The following is a 13,270-nucleotide window of genomic DNA, read 5'->3' as shown; positions in this document are numbered from 1 at the left end:
TGCTCATTTTATTTTCATATTTATGTAGCATAAATACACTGCCCTCTCAACATGAAGCCTTCGGAGTGAAAGCTGACCCTTCCTTTCACAGTCTCCATTGTAACACTAGAAAAACAAAAGATATTAAACTTTTTCCTTTCAAGCATCCATATCAATTGAAAGGAAGACCTGAAAAAAAAATGAGCAATTCAATTCTTGAATGCCACATAAAAGAAAAATAAAAACTGAATTGAGCCTATCATCTGCTAAAATATCAAAAAGAGAAAGCACTAACATTGTTATGGTTATGGGCATAATTGTATACTATATAACTAGCGTAATAATTTTGCAGTGGTTTAAATAATAATCTTTTTTGGGAACTTTCCCGCACCAGCCATCGTTATTTCTTTGTTCTTGGTCGATCCTCAAGAATCTAACGGGCATATCAGATTTCGTCTTGTCATGCTCCAGTGCTGTAAGCACTCGAGATTCTAGCTGGCTGACTAGAAAATTTGCATCGCTGTAAGTTTCTCCTCTTCACAATATTAAATAGATCATTTAATTCAAACCTTCTTTATTCTAAACATGAATAGCAGGTTAATAACTGAATCATGTTGGCTCCTGAAGAAGGGACTATAACAGGCAGTGGAGGTTTACAACCTGGTTTTGCCAACAACTGGAAAATTCAAGAACTCCTCTAGCTCTGGCATGCTGATAATAATGTTATACATGTCTAACGGTACTCTAATCATGATGCCCTTTCTCAGTATTTCTCTACTGGCCTGAAATGACTATTGGCATGGCATTACTTCACACACAAACATATTGCTTCTTAACCGTAAAGTCATACATATGTTTCAGAAAGTGAACCTTTATTTCTGAAACAATAGAGTACATAATACATCAAGTAAATCTAAATCTAGAAGACCTCTAACTAGGAACTGCTGAATTGCTTTTATTTTGATCCATAGATGAAGGCAGCAGCAAAGCAAGTCTCTGTTTGAATCGTTCTATCCGCTGCTTCCGCTCAGCCCTTAACCTGCAACAATACAAGCATATGAATGGACAATAAAACAAATAAAAAGTAAAGCAGTAGTTACCTTAACCTACATGATGCATATATGAATAACAGAAGGACAAATACAAGGTGAAAATGCAGCTCAACATAAAATTACGTCCAGACACTACCTATGAAACATCCAAAATTGAAATAAGAATGCATCTAGTAATGATGATAGATTCATCCCTAAGTGGGTAAGTCCTAAGAACGTATATAGGACCCAGGTCAAGTTTCATTGAATTGAAGAGAAAACTTTGAATCATTATATTAAATAACAAATAATGAACTTTTTGAAGTCTCAAACTGTAAATGCACTGCAATAAGTTTAAATGAAGGGCACACACAAGAGACATACCTTGCACGAACAATTTTAGCACGCTTCACGTGTGCTTTTAATAGTTGACGCTCGGAGATATTTTCTATGGGCTCCTCCAACTGCAGAACAGAAGGTGCAAATACCAACCCTCAATTCAATGACTAAATAAGATTATCTCTGACTACAGTTAGCTGCAGGAGAGAGGGATCTGTATATGCACAAGAGCATGTAAGTTATGTATGCAATAGTTTCCTGCAGTAATGATAAATGTCATCCTCTATTTGTGCCATATCATTGAAACGTCTGCCTTCGGTGAGAAATTTCTACAATTCACACACAGCATGCATTATCCCTAGCAGTTGAGTGGACCCAAAGGCAAAAGAAATATATAGAAATTCAGAACTGATGACAGTGGCCAAGTATCTACATTATTCGCATACACTTTCTGAAGAGACATCCCCCTACACTGTTAATTATTCAAAAATCAGTAATATTATTATTGCTACCGTTATATTAGTGACATGTTTAATGAAATTATTCCTCTGTGAGCTATATTGCAAGCCAACCCTCCTTAAAATCGTTTCATCCTTGACGTGTGGTTGGAATAGCAGCGTACTCCAGAGTCCAGCTAAGTGCAGTACATAATACAAATCACACACATTGCAATGTTGTATGGAAGACAGTATCTGCAATAAGCGAGGAATTTGCTAATGATCTCTTGTCCAAGGCCTCTCTTACAAATCACCTAAACATAAGCATATCTATGGCAGGATATGAACCGGTCCTGTAAATATTAGCAACATTTCAAAAAATTGATTTGTGAGAGGACTTTCCAGAATTTAAGAATCCGAATCCGCTGGTCACAACTATTTAGTAAATGATCCTTGATGAGTGTTGAAATATTGGATATTGGATGTTCTGCTGCACATTCCAAAGAATAGTCCAAATAAGACGAGGAATAGGTATCATTGGCTGCTTTGGTACTTTTTTGATGTTTTGGTTTGGGAATTTCATTAGGTAATGCACTATAAAGCATTATTGACCATGATGGCCTTTGTTGTCCAGAAAGTGGCGAGCACAGGTATGGTATAATAAACCTAATTTGATGTCCTTTGATAAATACCTGATGTCTTTGATATCTGTCATTTCATAAACCCAAAATGAAAGTCCAAAAAAACCAAATATATTCTTAAAAAGTTGTAAATATAAACTAAACCCCCAAATTTTCAAGGAATGCGTTATTTTTTCTGATTTCTTGCACGCTCTTGAGGCTGAAATTCTTCAAAAATTTGGAACAGAATGCATGTTTTTGTATCTATGAGATATATGCTTTCTTGTTGGAGCTATACTAGGTTTTTTTTCATTGCATATTCATATTTCTTTTGTATGCAAATCTTGTTTATTATCCTTTAAAGTGCATTTGATGTAGCAATTCCAGCCCCGCGATCTCACATTTGCAAATGTCTTTTCATTCTATATGTTGCAGAGAAGCGTATATTTTGTCTTCTAAATCATCTCCAGCAAGTGATCCTTTTAGTTTATTATTATTTCAAATTGCTTAAATTTGTTACCATTGAAATTTTGAAAATCAGGCAATTAATATAAATTCTGAAATTTAACCTTATTAGTTAAGCTTCTCAGATATATTTCCAGTTAACTTTCCACCTTAGGCCTGATCTGAAATATTAAAGTGCAGCAGTAATATTTTACTTCTGTTAAACCCAATTTCACCTGGAAGCCTAAGAGAATACCTACTGTTGCCGCAAAATCTAGCAGGTCCACTGAAAGATCTCACTGGGCGAGGGGCAAGACCTTATGGCAACAATATGAAGGGTTGCAATTGTCACCTGGGCAAACTTCCTCCTCCTGTTTAGTGGGATTTTGACCACAAGGGAAGCTTCCCTATGCCACCTATAAGATATTCTAATACCAGGGCTCAAGGTGGCTTATTTTAAAGGTCTAAGGATAGATGACCAAGATAATCAAAGCTAAGTTTCAGGATCTCTAGGATAGACCAATGACAAGGCTGCCATAAGTTAGGGCTTGAATGACATATAGAAGCCTTAGAAAAGGTCTACAAATGATATTCAAAGAAAGAAACAAGGGTTTCCAGTAGAGACTAGGGCTGATTCAACCAAACAGGTTTTAGGGTTGTTAGATATGTGTAAAAGCAATAAGTGGAGGTGACATCAGCCCATCTAGGGCATGCAAGGCAATTTATAACACTAGAATTTGCTTTTGGAGGATTTAAATAGATTAACCTACAATTTAGAGCCACTCTTATGCAATAAAACAATATTTTACACACAAATCTGCACCTAAAACCCTAGTGGCTGCCCTGGCCATCTAGGAGAGAGAAAAATTAAGGGAAATTTATATAGTTTCGATCTGACCAACACACTTCTAGACCAGCCTTAACCTACAAGGGAAAATGGAGTCTTGATAGAGAAAACTACCAAGAAATATGATAAGTGGGAATGCTCTAGGGCATCCACTTCTAAAACTCTAATTACTATTCTTGTGAGGGAGGAAATAAATTATAAGGTGCACACACTAGGAGTTTCCTTACAGGCTATGAAGAAGACAATTTTGCATGCAAATTATGAAGTAAAGTTTCATCAATGATAAACATTTAAACATGGAACAAGAGAAACCATACTTTAAACATTTAAAGCATGCAAAATATCAATAATCAGCAATAAATGTACAAAATCTTCCGTAATAGCACTTCTTTCGATACTAGAATAGTGTCTCCAAGTGAAAGTTGCATCCATAAAAGATCACACAATATGCCCAAGTAGCGAAAAAGGAAACTAGTTCGCACTCTTTTTAGAGAGGCCAAATTCACATGTGTGATGATGAAATAAGAAGTGAGGGGCAGGCCCTATTTATATGAGCCTTCTCCCACTCACTTTACAAGTAAAACGATCTAAAAGCCCTAAAGACAAGTTCACTTTTGAGTGTTCCACAAGAAAGAGGTTACAAGCCAACCTCGTAGCTCAAAACAAGACAAATATGTCATAAAAGCCTAAACATGAGGGAGTAAATGCTTCAAAAGCATGAAGCATGAAGTCACCCTCTAAGTGAGTTCAATAAGTCGTCAAAATATGAGACAAGGGCTAATGAGTTCTCCATACACCAAGAAGTGCCTTAGAATCGTGTGCAAACCGTCAAAGGTCCCTCCAGGCTGCATGTAATGCCCAAGGTGCCCTGCATCACCCTCAAAATAGGAAAAGGGGTAACGTGGCATCAAATATCTCAAGCATTAGAGCTCCAACGTGATGAACAAGCCCTCCCTTGTCATCATAAGGATGACCATCATCATCTAGGCTCTAGATCAAGTGATGCCCATCAAACAATGTTAAGGCAACCCATGGGGCATCCTAGGTCCATTGAACACATCATCAATATCTCCAACGCTAAGCATCATGGGTTAATATTTAGGTGTCAAGAATCAAGTGAAGTCCTCAAATAGCCCAATGCTTTGCTCTAGGTACACAACGTTGCACCATCAAAGTCAATCTCTCTCCCTACACTAGATAGTACAACCTCTACTACTCTGCTGAGGAGGTGGGGCGATCACCTCAAGCAGCCTTTGATGTTGTGATGTAGACCACCTGACAAAATTTCGTCAAGATCAAGTGTAAATCAGCAATCATAAGGTAACTAAAATCATAGACGCATTATAGTGGACCATACTTCACGTTAGGGGCACAACCAATACTGCACACAAAGATCATCTTCAAATATCTAACTAGACCAATTCTCGTAAAGGTGTTCCCTCTCTTATGTTAGGATGGCTAGTATGGATAACCCTATTAGGTGTTTCCAACCCCCAAGGGGAAGCGACAGGTACCAGGTTAACCCATCAATCCATAGGTGCAAGTGTAGATGGTGTTAATGGAGTGGGCATGACTTGATGGCAAGGTGCCATAGCCAAGTGAATAGCTAGTGGTGGTCCAAGATCCTAAGTGTATAGATGTAAGGAGGGAGGGAGCAATCATTGAGGCATGGGTTACCCCATTCCTTGAATTATTTATTCCACCCCTCTGGTGCGCCTTTTACTTCTTTATGGTAATGCTTTAATGTGGGTGCATAGATCAAGAGCCCAAGCTTGCATTTGAGAGAGTTAGCCCTTGTTATCCCTTAGGATGAGGTAATTTATCACTCACCAGGGTTGGGACAATACAAGGGATCCTTTTTGTGGATGGAGCATCAAGTGCTCTAAGAACTATGTGATGGCTAACGAGGGGGGTAGAGCTCATGCCAGAGTTTTTCCCACATGCTAATTTTTGTCCCAGCCATCTTTTTGCATTTTATCATTTTCTTTCAATGTGGTTGTCCTTGCTTTTATCGTTCATTTAGCAACATCAACCTCTAGGGCAATGTTTTCCAACCCAAACCCAAGGATGAGGATAATAAGGTGCCAAACGCCATGACCAATGACCATCTGTCTGAAAGAATGGATATGGAATAGAGAGAATAATGGAAAATGTTAAGCATGGAATATAATGTACACGCAACTTCAACCAAAGCCTCCCTAGTAGTGTCCTTCCTGCAACCCAAGGCCTCAAAGGAGGTCGTATTGGACTAGGATCAAAGACTAATCTCCTAAGTGAAGTGAGGGGACAAGAATATAGTCAAGATCAGTCAATCATCCAGATAGCCCCTTGATTCATATTAGTATGGCCCCAAAACAATAAGTAAAAGCACATGACTACAAAATGGTAAAGTACCTGCCAATGGATGACCCACCTTCCTTCAAGGAAGAATGTCGGGATGGAAGAAAGAAATCTGACCAAAGTATACATGTGGAGGGTCCATGGCGTCATGTCAAGTGTTGATCAATAACATTGTTGGTTAGTTGTCCAAGGAAGAGAAAATTTTCTCCTATGGGTTACCCACTTGTTGGTGGGTAACACCTACCATATAAATGTACTTCAATACCACAAACAAATCAACATGAAAAATGAGGGCAGCAATGTACTTAATCATGAAAACAACATAAATTGAATCAATTCCACAAGTATACAAAATGTGGAAATCTAGAAATTATCTATCCATCTATATATAATCTAATTTTAAGGTCAAAATTGAGCCAAACAAGAAATCGGTGTACGAGACCCCTTTATTTGAGGGGCAAGGGACCCCATGCATCAATTGTTCCACACGCATCAATTTTGACTGCCAAAGTCTTCTATGGTGTACACACCCTACCCCCCTTTAGATTTCAAAATGTGACCTCCTAGGAGGAAACACGTGTTCATAATCATTAGACCCACTCATAAAAATGAATAGCATAGCTTTATCACAATGTTAGTACACGTCAATCTCTCCAAAGTCCAAACCCTAGCCACCAACTCCTAACTAGGAATCACTCCCAACCAAAGTTGCTTACTCCACCAAAGATCCTCAACATGCTAGAATCAACACCGATAAGTCCTCCATAGCACATAGACCAAGCTAGTATCACACAAGCTCTCCATAGTAGCAATTGTTTATTATGGTTGACAAACTTGACCTACATTGCATCAGACAAGTAAATGGCAAGACAACTATAGTGCTAGCCTCCAGATCTCCATGCCCATCCTGGGTTTGAGTCCTCGAGAGTCAAAACCTAGGTCTTGAACTCTTGCATCACCACAAGCACCAAAACCTCTACAGAACATCAAGGATACAATAATTGAGTCTTCTCCCAAGCAAGGCATCACACCAAGCTTGCCTTTCCATGATATAGCCCTAGCCTCACATTCCACAAGAATAATCCTACAAAAGCATACAAGGCATTAGCTCTGGTCTTCATGCCTTCTATTATAGTGTAGAAACCCTTAGGCTACAACAATATCCCCAACATGTCATGATCTTCTCTAGAAATTAACATGCAAAGCTCAAACCCTTACATCTCACAAAAGCAATCTCTCTAGAAACATCCAAGATGTATCTCTCTATGTCTCTCTTTTTGTCTTTGTCCTACAGTTTCCTTATGAACCCTAAGGTCTTGCTACCTACAAGACTTCTCTTCTCTTTTCCTAGAATATCCTCATGAAGCCTAGCATCTTGGCCCCTACAAGATGTTCCAAGACAATAAAAAAAAAAAACAGAATGGAGATACAATAATCAGAAGATCACAAAATCTCTCTTCTCCCTTATAAATACAATAGGTGGGGGAGGATAGCATAAAATAAGGATGTGTCCATATAAGTAACCAACAACAAAACCCCACATGGAGTGCTCTATAATACAAGAATATAGGAGTGTCACAGAAGGCTTTATCCAACTCTCAAGATCAAACACCCTCCATGCATGATGCTCCTTAGGGTCATTGCCCCTACTCCAAGGTGGTGCACTCATCAATAGGAAGATTCACCATATGGATGTGATCATAGCATTCCTCAACGAAGTTATTGAGGAAGAGGTATATGTAGAGCAGTCACAGGGTTTTATGGTACATGAATGATGACAGAGAGTCACATGTATGTAAGCTTAAGAAAGCGTTATATGGACTCAAACAACCACCAAGGGCATGATACTCCAAGGGAGATAGTTATTCGCAAAGCATGGGCTTCACCAGGAGTGAGGTAGATTCCAACCTATACTTCATACTAGTTGGATATGAGCCCCTCATCTTGGTGTTCTATGTGGATGATTTAGTTCTTATTGGGGCAGAGAAGTTGATTGTTGAGTGCAAGTCATAATTGGCAACAAGCTTTGAGATGAAAGACATTGGGTTGATGCAGTACTTTACGGACTTGAGGTTTGGCAGACATCAAGAGAGATCTTCCTTGAACATGGGAAGTATACAGCAAAGATAATGAAGAGATTTGGGACGGAGGATAGTAGATCTATTGCTACTCCGATGGTGACCAACCTAAACAAGGTGAATTCTTCATAGTCAAAATTTAGCAGATTCTACATAGTATAGGCAGTTGATTGGCTCTTGATGTATCTAGTTAACACTTGACCAAACATTAGTTATGCTTGAACACCTTCAATTGGTACATGGTGGAGCCAAGGAAAGTCCATTGGATCGTAGCAAAGATGTGCTCAAATACTTGCAAGGCACAATGGCGTATGGCTTGAAGTACCTTCGTGAAGATGGGGTGAAGTTGCGGGGCTATTCAGATTCAAGATTGGGCAAGGAGCGATACAGATCGAAAGAGCACCTATGGGTGTTGTTTCAATTTGGGGTTTACAGTGATTTCATTGTTGAGCGAGAAGTAGACTTCAGTAGCACTCAGCTCAACGCAAGCTAAGTATATGGTAGCCAATTTGGCTTTACAAGTTGCTTACATGATTATTTGACTAAGAGTTGGAGCCTAGAGTGATTCATTGTGACAACTAGAGTTGCATGAAACTCTCAGAGAATCCAATATTTCATGACAGGTCGAAACACATCAAGATCAAATACCATTTCATTAGAGACGAGAACCTAAAGGGTGCAATCAAGCTCTAGTACATTTCAACAAATGAGCAAGTTGCAAACATATTCACCAAACCTTTGGTGAAAGGAAAGATTGTCTTTTCTCGAGATAAGCTTGGAGTGGAGGACTTTTTTATTTTTTGAGCAAGAAGAAGAATTGCAACAATAGTGAAGGAGAGAGCAGCGATTAGTTTACAAGCCATAGAAACCATATGGTCCAACATGTTAGAAATTTCAAACCCAGCGCCCGGTATTTGTTTCCCATCAATTAATTATTGAACGAATACACAACTAGATTCCTACACAAAAAATATAGCGGAAGCAAAAATTACTTGATTTGAATCACATACACAAACATATTTCTACCAAACCAACAGTTCTTCATTAATAAATTACTCAAAAAACTTACTTGAGCTCCTATACCAAGGATAATGGCCCAACTCAAAAAAATACAATACTAATCACCAACCTCACTGCACTCTCTCGGACCTAAAACACGCTCACTAAGAAGCCTCTCTCAATCTTGTATTGTTGTTGTATCTTAGCACCTCACATTAGGCTCAATTTATAACTTTCCTAAGCTAAGATTGACAGCCAAAATTAGCTCGTCAAGTTAACTGAAGATAAGTGACATTACTTTAGTTAACTATCCTATCTTTAGCTTTCTCTACTTTAACTCAAGTACAAGTCATAAATTTTGCTTGTGCATTACATCAACATGTGTGCAACTCACTTGCACACTTTGCATGTCGAATGCAAGCTCCTAAAGAGGCAAATCAAGGTCCTTCTAGTAAAAACACAAGGCTAGAAGTACCTTCCAAGCTACAAAACTCAACACTCCCTCTTAGCGAGGGAAGTACTTCTAGAAGAACCTCCTCGACCTGAATTTGCCTCCAAGCCCATCTTTGTATATGTAGTTGCTCCCTCTGACACTAAAGCCTGTCTTGCTACCCAATCTGAAACCTAAGCTAACAACCTGTCGTATTCAACCATGCTCCTAGGATTCTGCTCCTAAGCATCCATCCATGTCATACCATACTAGCTAAGGCTCCTGGAAGTATCTAAAGAATCACTCTTCCTCGCCACCTGCTCCCTCTCATCAACTAACATTGATCTTGTATCCAAGATCCCCTTGGACATACCCACAGGTTGTCCCAATAACTTGTATGACTACCCCTGTCTGATGCCTAGCACTACAGCTGCATCCAATGCTTCTCCCTCTAAAATATCCAAGCACCTATCCATCCCAAAACAAAACTCTATATCCAACATCCTCTAAGGTTGATACTAAGAGCTTGTGTACCATTAACCCTGGAACAAATAACATCCATGTCACCTCCAAAAATCCTACTGACTCTAGCTAAAATCTGACACATCCAACCCCCTTCACTACATGCATGGTGCTAGCTCTACTAAACACACTACAGTCTGAGCCTATCTCTGAAATCCGCAGAACATTGACCTCATCCCCGTCATGTGACTAGACGCTCTCTGTCCACTAGCCATAACCCATTGTCCTCATACACAACAGTCCTACTATCAGAAACACAGACAACTAGAGAAAATTCCTTCTCAAATTTCTCTGTAAAGTCATCAATCTCAGTTGATGTTGATGCAGCCATCTGATCCTTCCTTCTTCTTCTTGTGTGGACACTGACTTGCATAGTGACCAGTCTTGTGACACACAAAGCACTTCACTTTTCTTATGCCCTTCACGGAAGCAAATCCCCCACTTCCCCTTACTTTTTCCCTTTGTAGCAAGAGAAAAATTCTCCTTGTCCTTTCCATCATGTCGACCTACAGTTTTGGAACGTCTCCTTGTCTCTTCCTGTATGAAGTCATCCCACAATCTATCCCAACTAGGCAGATTTTTTCGTGACGATCCCATCAACAAAGGCATCCCAATCCGAAGGAAATCCACTCAAGGCTAATTTGACTAACACTTCATTGTCAAACGTTTCCCCCACTATTGCCAATTCATCTATAATCTAAATGATCCTAGTTAGGTATGATGCAACTGTGTCAATTTCATACATCTTGGTGTTTCTCAGTTTCTCCTTCAACACCATCTTCCTGTTTTGGTTTGTACTCTGGTACAACTTGGTTAAGGATGCCCACATCTCATAGGCATACTTCTTCCCCGTCACATGAGGTATAACATGGTCTCTAATCAAAGCCAAGATTATTCTCTTGGACTTCATGTTTATCTTATTCAATGCAGCCAACCGAGTCCTTCTCCACGATGTCCCACAACTACTGCTCCTCAAATAACAAAACAATTTGCTCCTTCCACGGATTAAAATTTTCTTGACCCGTCTGACTTGTCCTCGTATCGTAGCCCAATAGCCATCTCTATCAAACTGACCAACAACTAATTTTTCACCCTTTGCACACTGCCCAAGTCTATTGCCTATTGCTTGAACCTGTGGCTTGTTAATTGAACTTGTTTCCCGCTACCTGAAACTTCTTGCACACTTCCGGAAGTTGCCAAGAGCCTTCTTGCTCCCTACTCGGTAGTTGCCCAGACACTAACACCAACACTCACCTCTGAATCTTGGCTACCTGTCTTATTGCTCTCAGTTGCTACCTTTGCGTCAACCATGCCTGTGTCAAGCTCCTATGTTGCTAGCCTAGTATCCTGTACATTTTGAAGAAAATGTTTGGATGGAACTATGTATAGGATTAATATCCTATGCAATGTTTCAGGTGGACCCTCCACCCATCATCAAGGACTAGAGAATATTGAATGATAACCAAGCGAATGCTGGAAGTCTTAAATAGAAAAGAATTCACTTATTTAGTCGTTGAGAAAATAATAAAATTTAAAATAGTTGTTAACGTCAAGTCAATGGGAAAAATAATAAAATTTAAAATAGTCATTAAGGATCAGTCAATGGGAAAATTAATAAAATTAAAATAGTCGTTAAGGGTCAAATCAAAATGGGGGTTGGCGGGGGGGATTTAAAGAAGATTTCTTAATAATGAAATAGATTTTGAATTAAAAATAAGATGAATTTGAAGTCAAAAGAAAACAAATTAAAATAAACGAATTAATAATTAAATAAATTAACCAATTAATAATTAACAATAATAATAAACTAATACAACTCAATTATTTAAATAAATAAAGTAAAAGGAAGGGGGAGATTAAAAATAAATTAACAACAATTAATAATTAACACGAATTTTGATCAAAATAATTAAAAATAAATAAGTAAATTACATTTAAATAATTAAATTCAAAAAAGTCCATTAGGATAGAGTCAAGGGGACAAAGAATTGAGATTAATCGAATAATAATGAAACCTTTATGATGAAAAGTAATCTAAAATAAAAATGGTAATGAAATTAAAATCAATGATTTAAATAAATAATCAAGGAGTTAAAGAAAAGAAAAAATATACAGAGGAATAATCAATAATTTAAACTTAATAAAGAAATAGAAGCAGGGAGAAAGAGTTTAAAGGGGAAATAAATAATAAATAACCATTAAGCAAAAAAAATATTAATTAAATTAATAAATATATATATATATATATAAACTAATGAAATAAATATCCAGGGAGAATAAACAATTCATATAAACAAATCAAGATCAATAAAAGGAAAATTTTAATGAGAAAGATGATGGATAAAAGGCTTCCAGGAGTGGCTTAATTTGAATCCATCTTCCCTATTGAAATTATCAGGTTGCTTCTCTATTTCAAGATCTTCCCTGATAATGCAAAATTACAGAGAAAAAAGGTCATAAGATAGTTCATTGAGATATTATGTGTTAAGAGTTTACATTAGGTCTTCTTTTATAGAGTTGGAGAGGTCTTTACAAGATAGTCATTCGAGAATAATATGGAGGCTAAAACATCTCAATAATGTTGACTTTCATAATGAATATAATTAATTAATTACTTTAAACCTCAAGTAAAGACCACTTTCCTTTTAGAATAGAAGCTTAGCTCTTAATATATAAAACAATGCTTCTTATGGATGCAAGATGCTTGTGATAAGGCTTTATTATCATGGTTTTTCCTCGCATTATGACAAAGAATCCACATGCTTGATATTAATGCTGCATAACCAATATAAGTGTGCCATGTCACCATCCCTTGGGGTTTTAGCCCAGAAACTAGAGTCACCAACTTCAAACGTGAGTATCTCTCAAATCGTGAAGAACTACATGGTCTACCACATATCATTGGAAACATCTTTCCGAGGAGAATCCAATGACGTGGATCTTTGGGACAAACCTAATGATTTGACATTTCAAAAACCCTCGACGAAGTCGAGGTATGTCCTTAGTCCAGGGGAACCCAAAACCTAGGACTAGGGTTTTCAACCATCCAACAGTGGAGCTTCCTACTTTATGTAATCCATACAATTATAAGAAGCACCCATTATTAATTTAACATTAATCACTGGTGTTTTAGTCAAAGTCAAGCCTAGTCAAACCCCAGGGTTGACATCAATGACAACACTATCCAACAATATCCCCCTTTCT

At 38.0% G+C, this 13,270-nt stretch overlaps 1 protein-coding gene across 1 annotated transcript in view; it reads right to left on the bottom strand.

The window, feature by feature from the left end:
• Positions 1–496: 496 nt before the first annotated feature.
• Positions 497–13,270, bottom strand: part of LOC149238924 (uncharacterized) — a 149,088-nt gene continuing 136,314 nt past the window's right edge. Inside the window, exons 6-7 of the mRNA XM_089373241.1 lie at positions 1,395–1,474; positions 497–1,018 (exon numbers count right to left, since the gene is read on the bottom strand). Coding sequence (XP_089229367.1) covers positions 910–1,018; positions 1,395–1,474 — 189 coding nt within the window. The 3' untranslated portion in view covers positions 497–909. The remainder of the gene's footprint in view (positions 1,019–1,394; positions 1,475–13,270) is intronic.

This window comes from Pinus tabuliformis, chromosome 8 (genome assembly GCF_031772625.1).
Source record: "Pinus tabuliformis cultivar Carrire ecotype Pingquan chromosome 8, CPIR1, whole genome shotgun sequence".
Taxonomy (NCBI): Eukaryota; Viridiplantae; Streptophyta; class Pinopsida; order Pinales; family Pinaceae; genus Pinus; species Pinus tabuliformis.
This window is presented reverse-complemented; position numbering and strand designations above follow the sequence as displayed.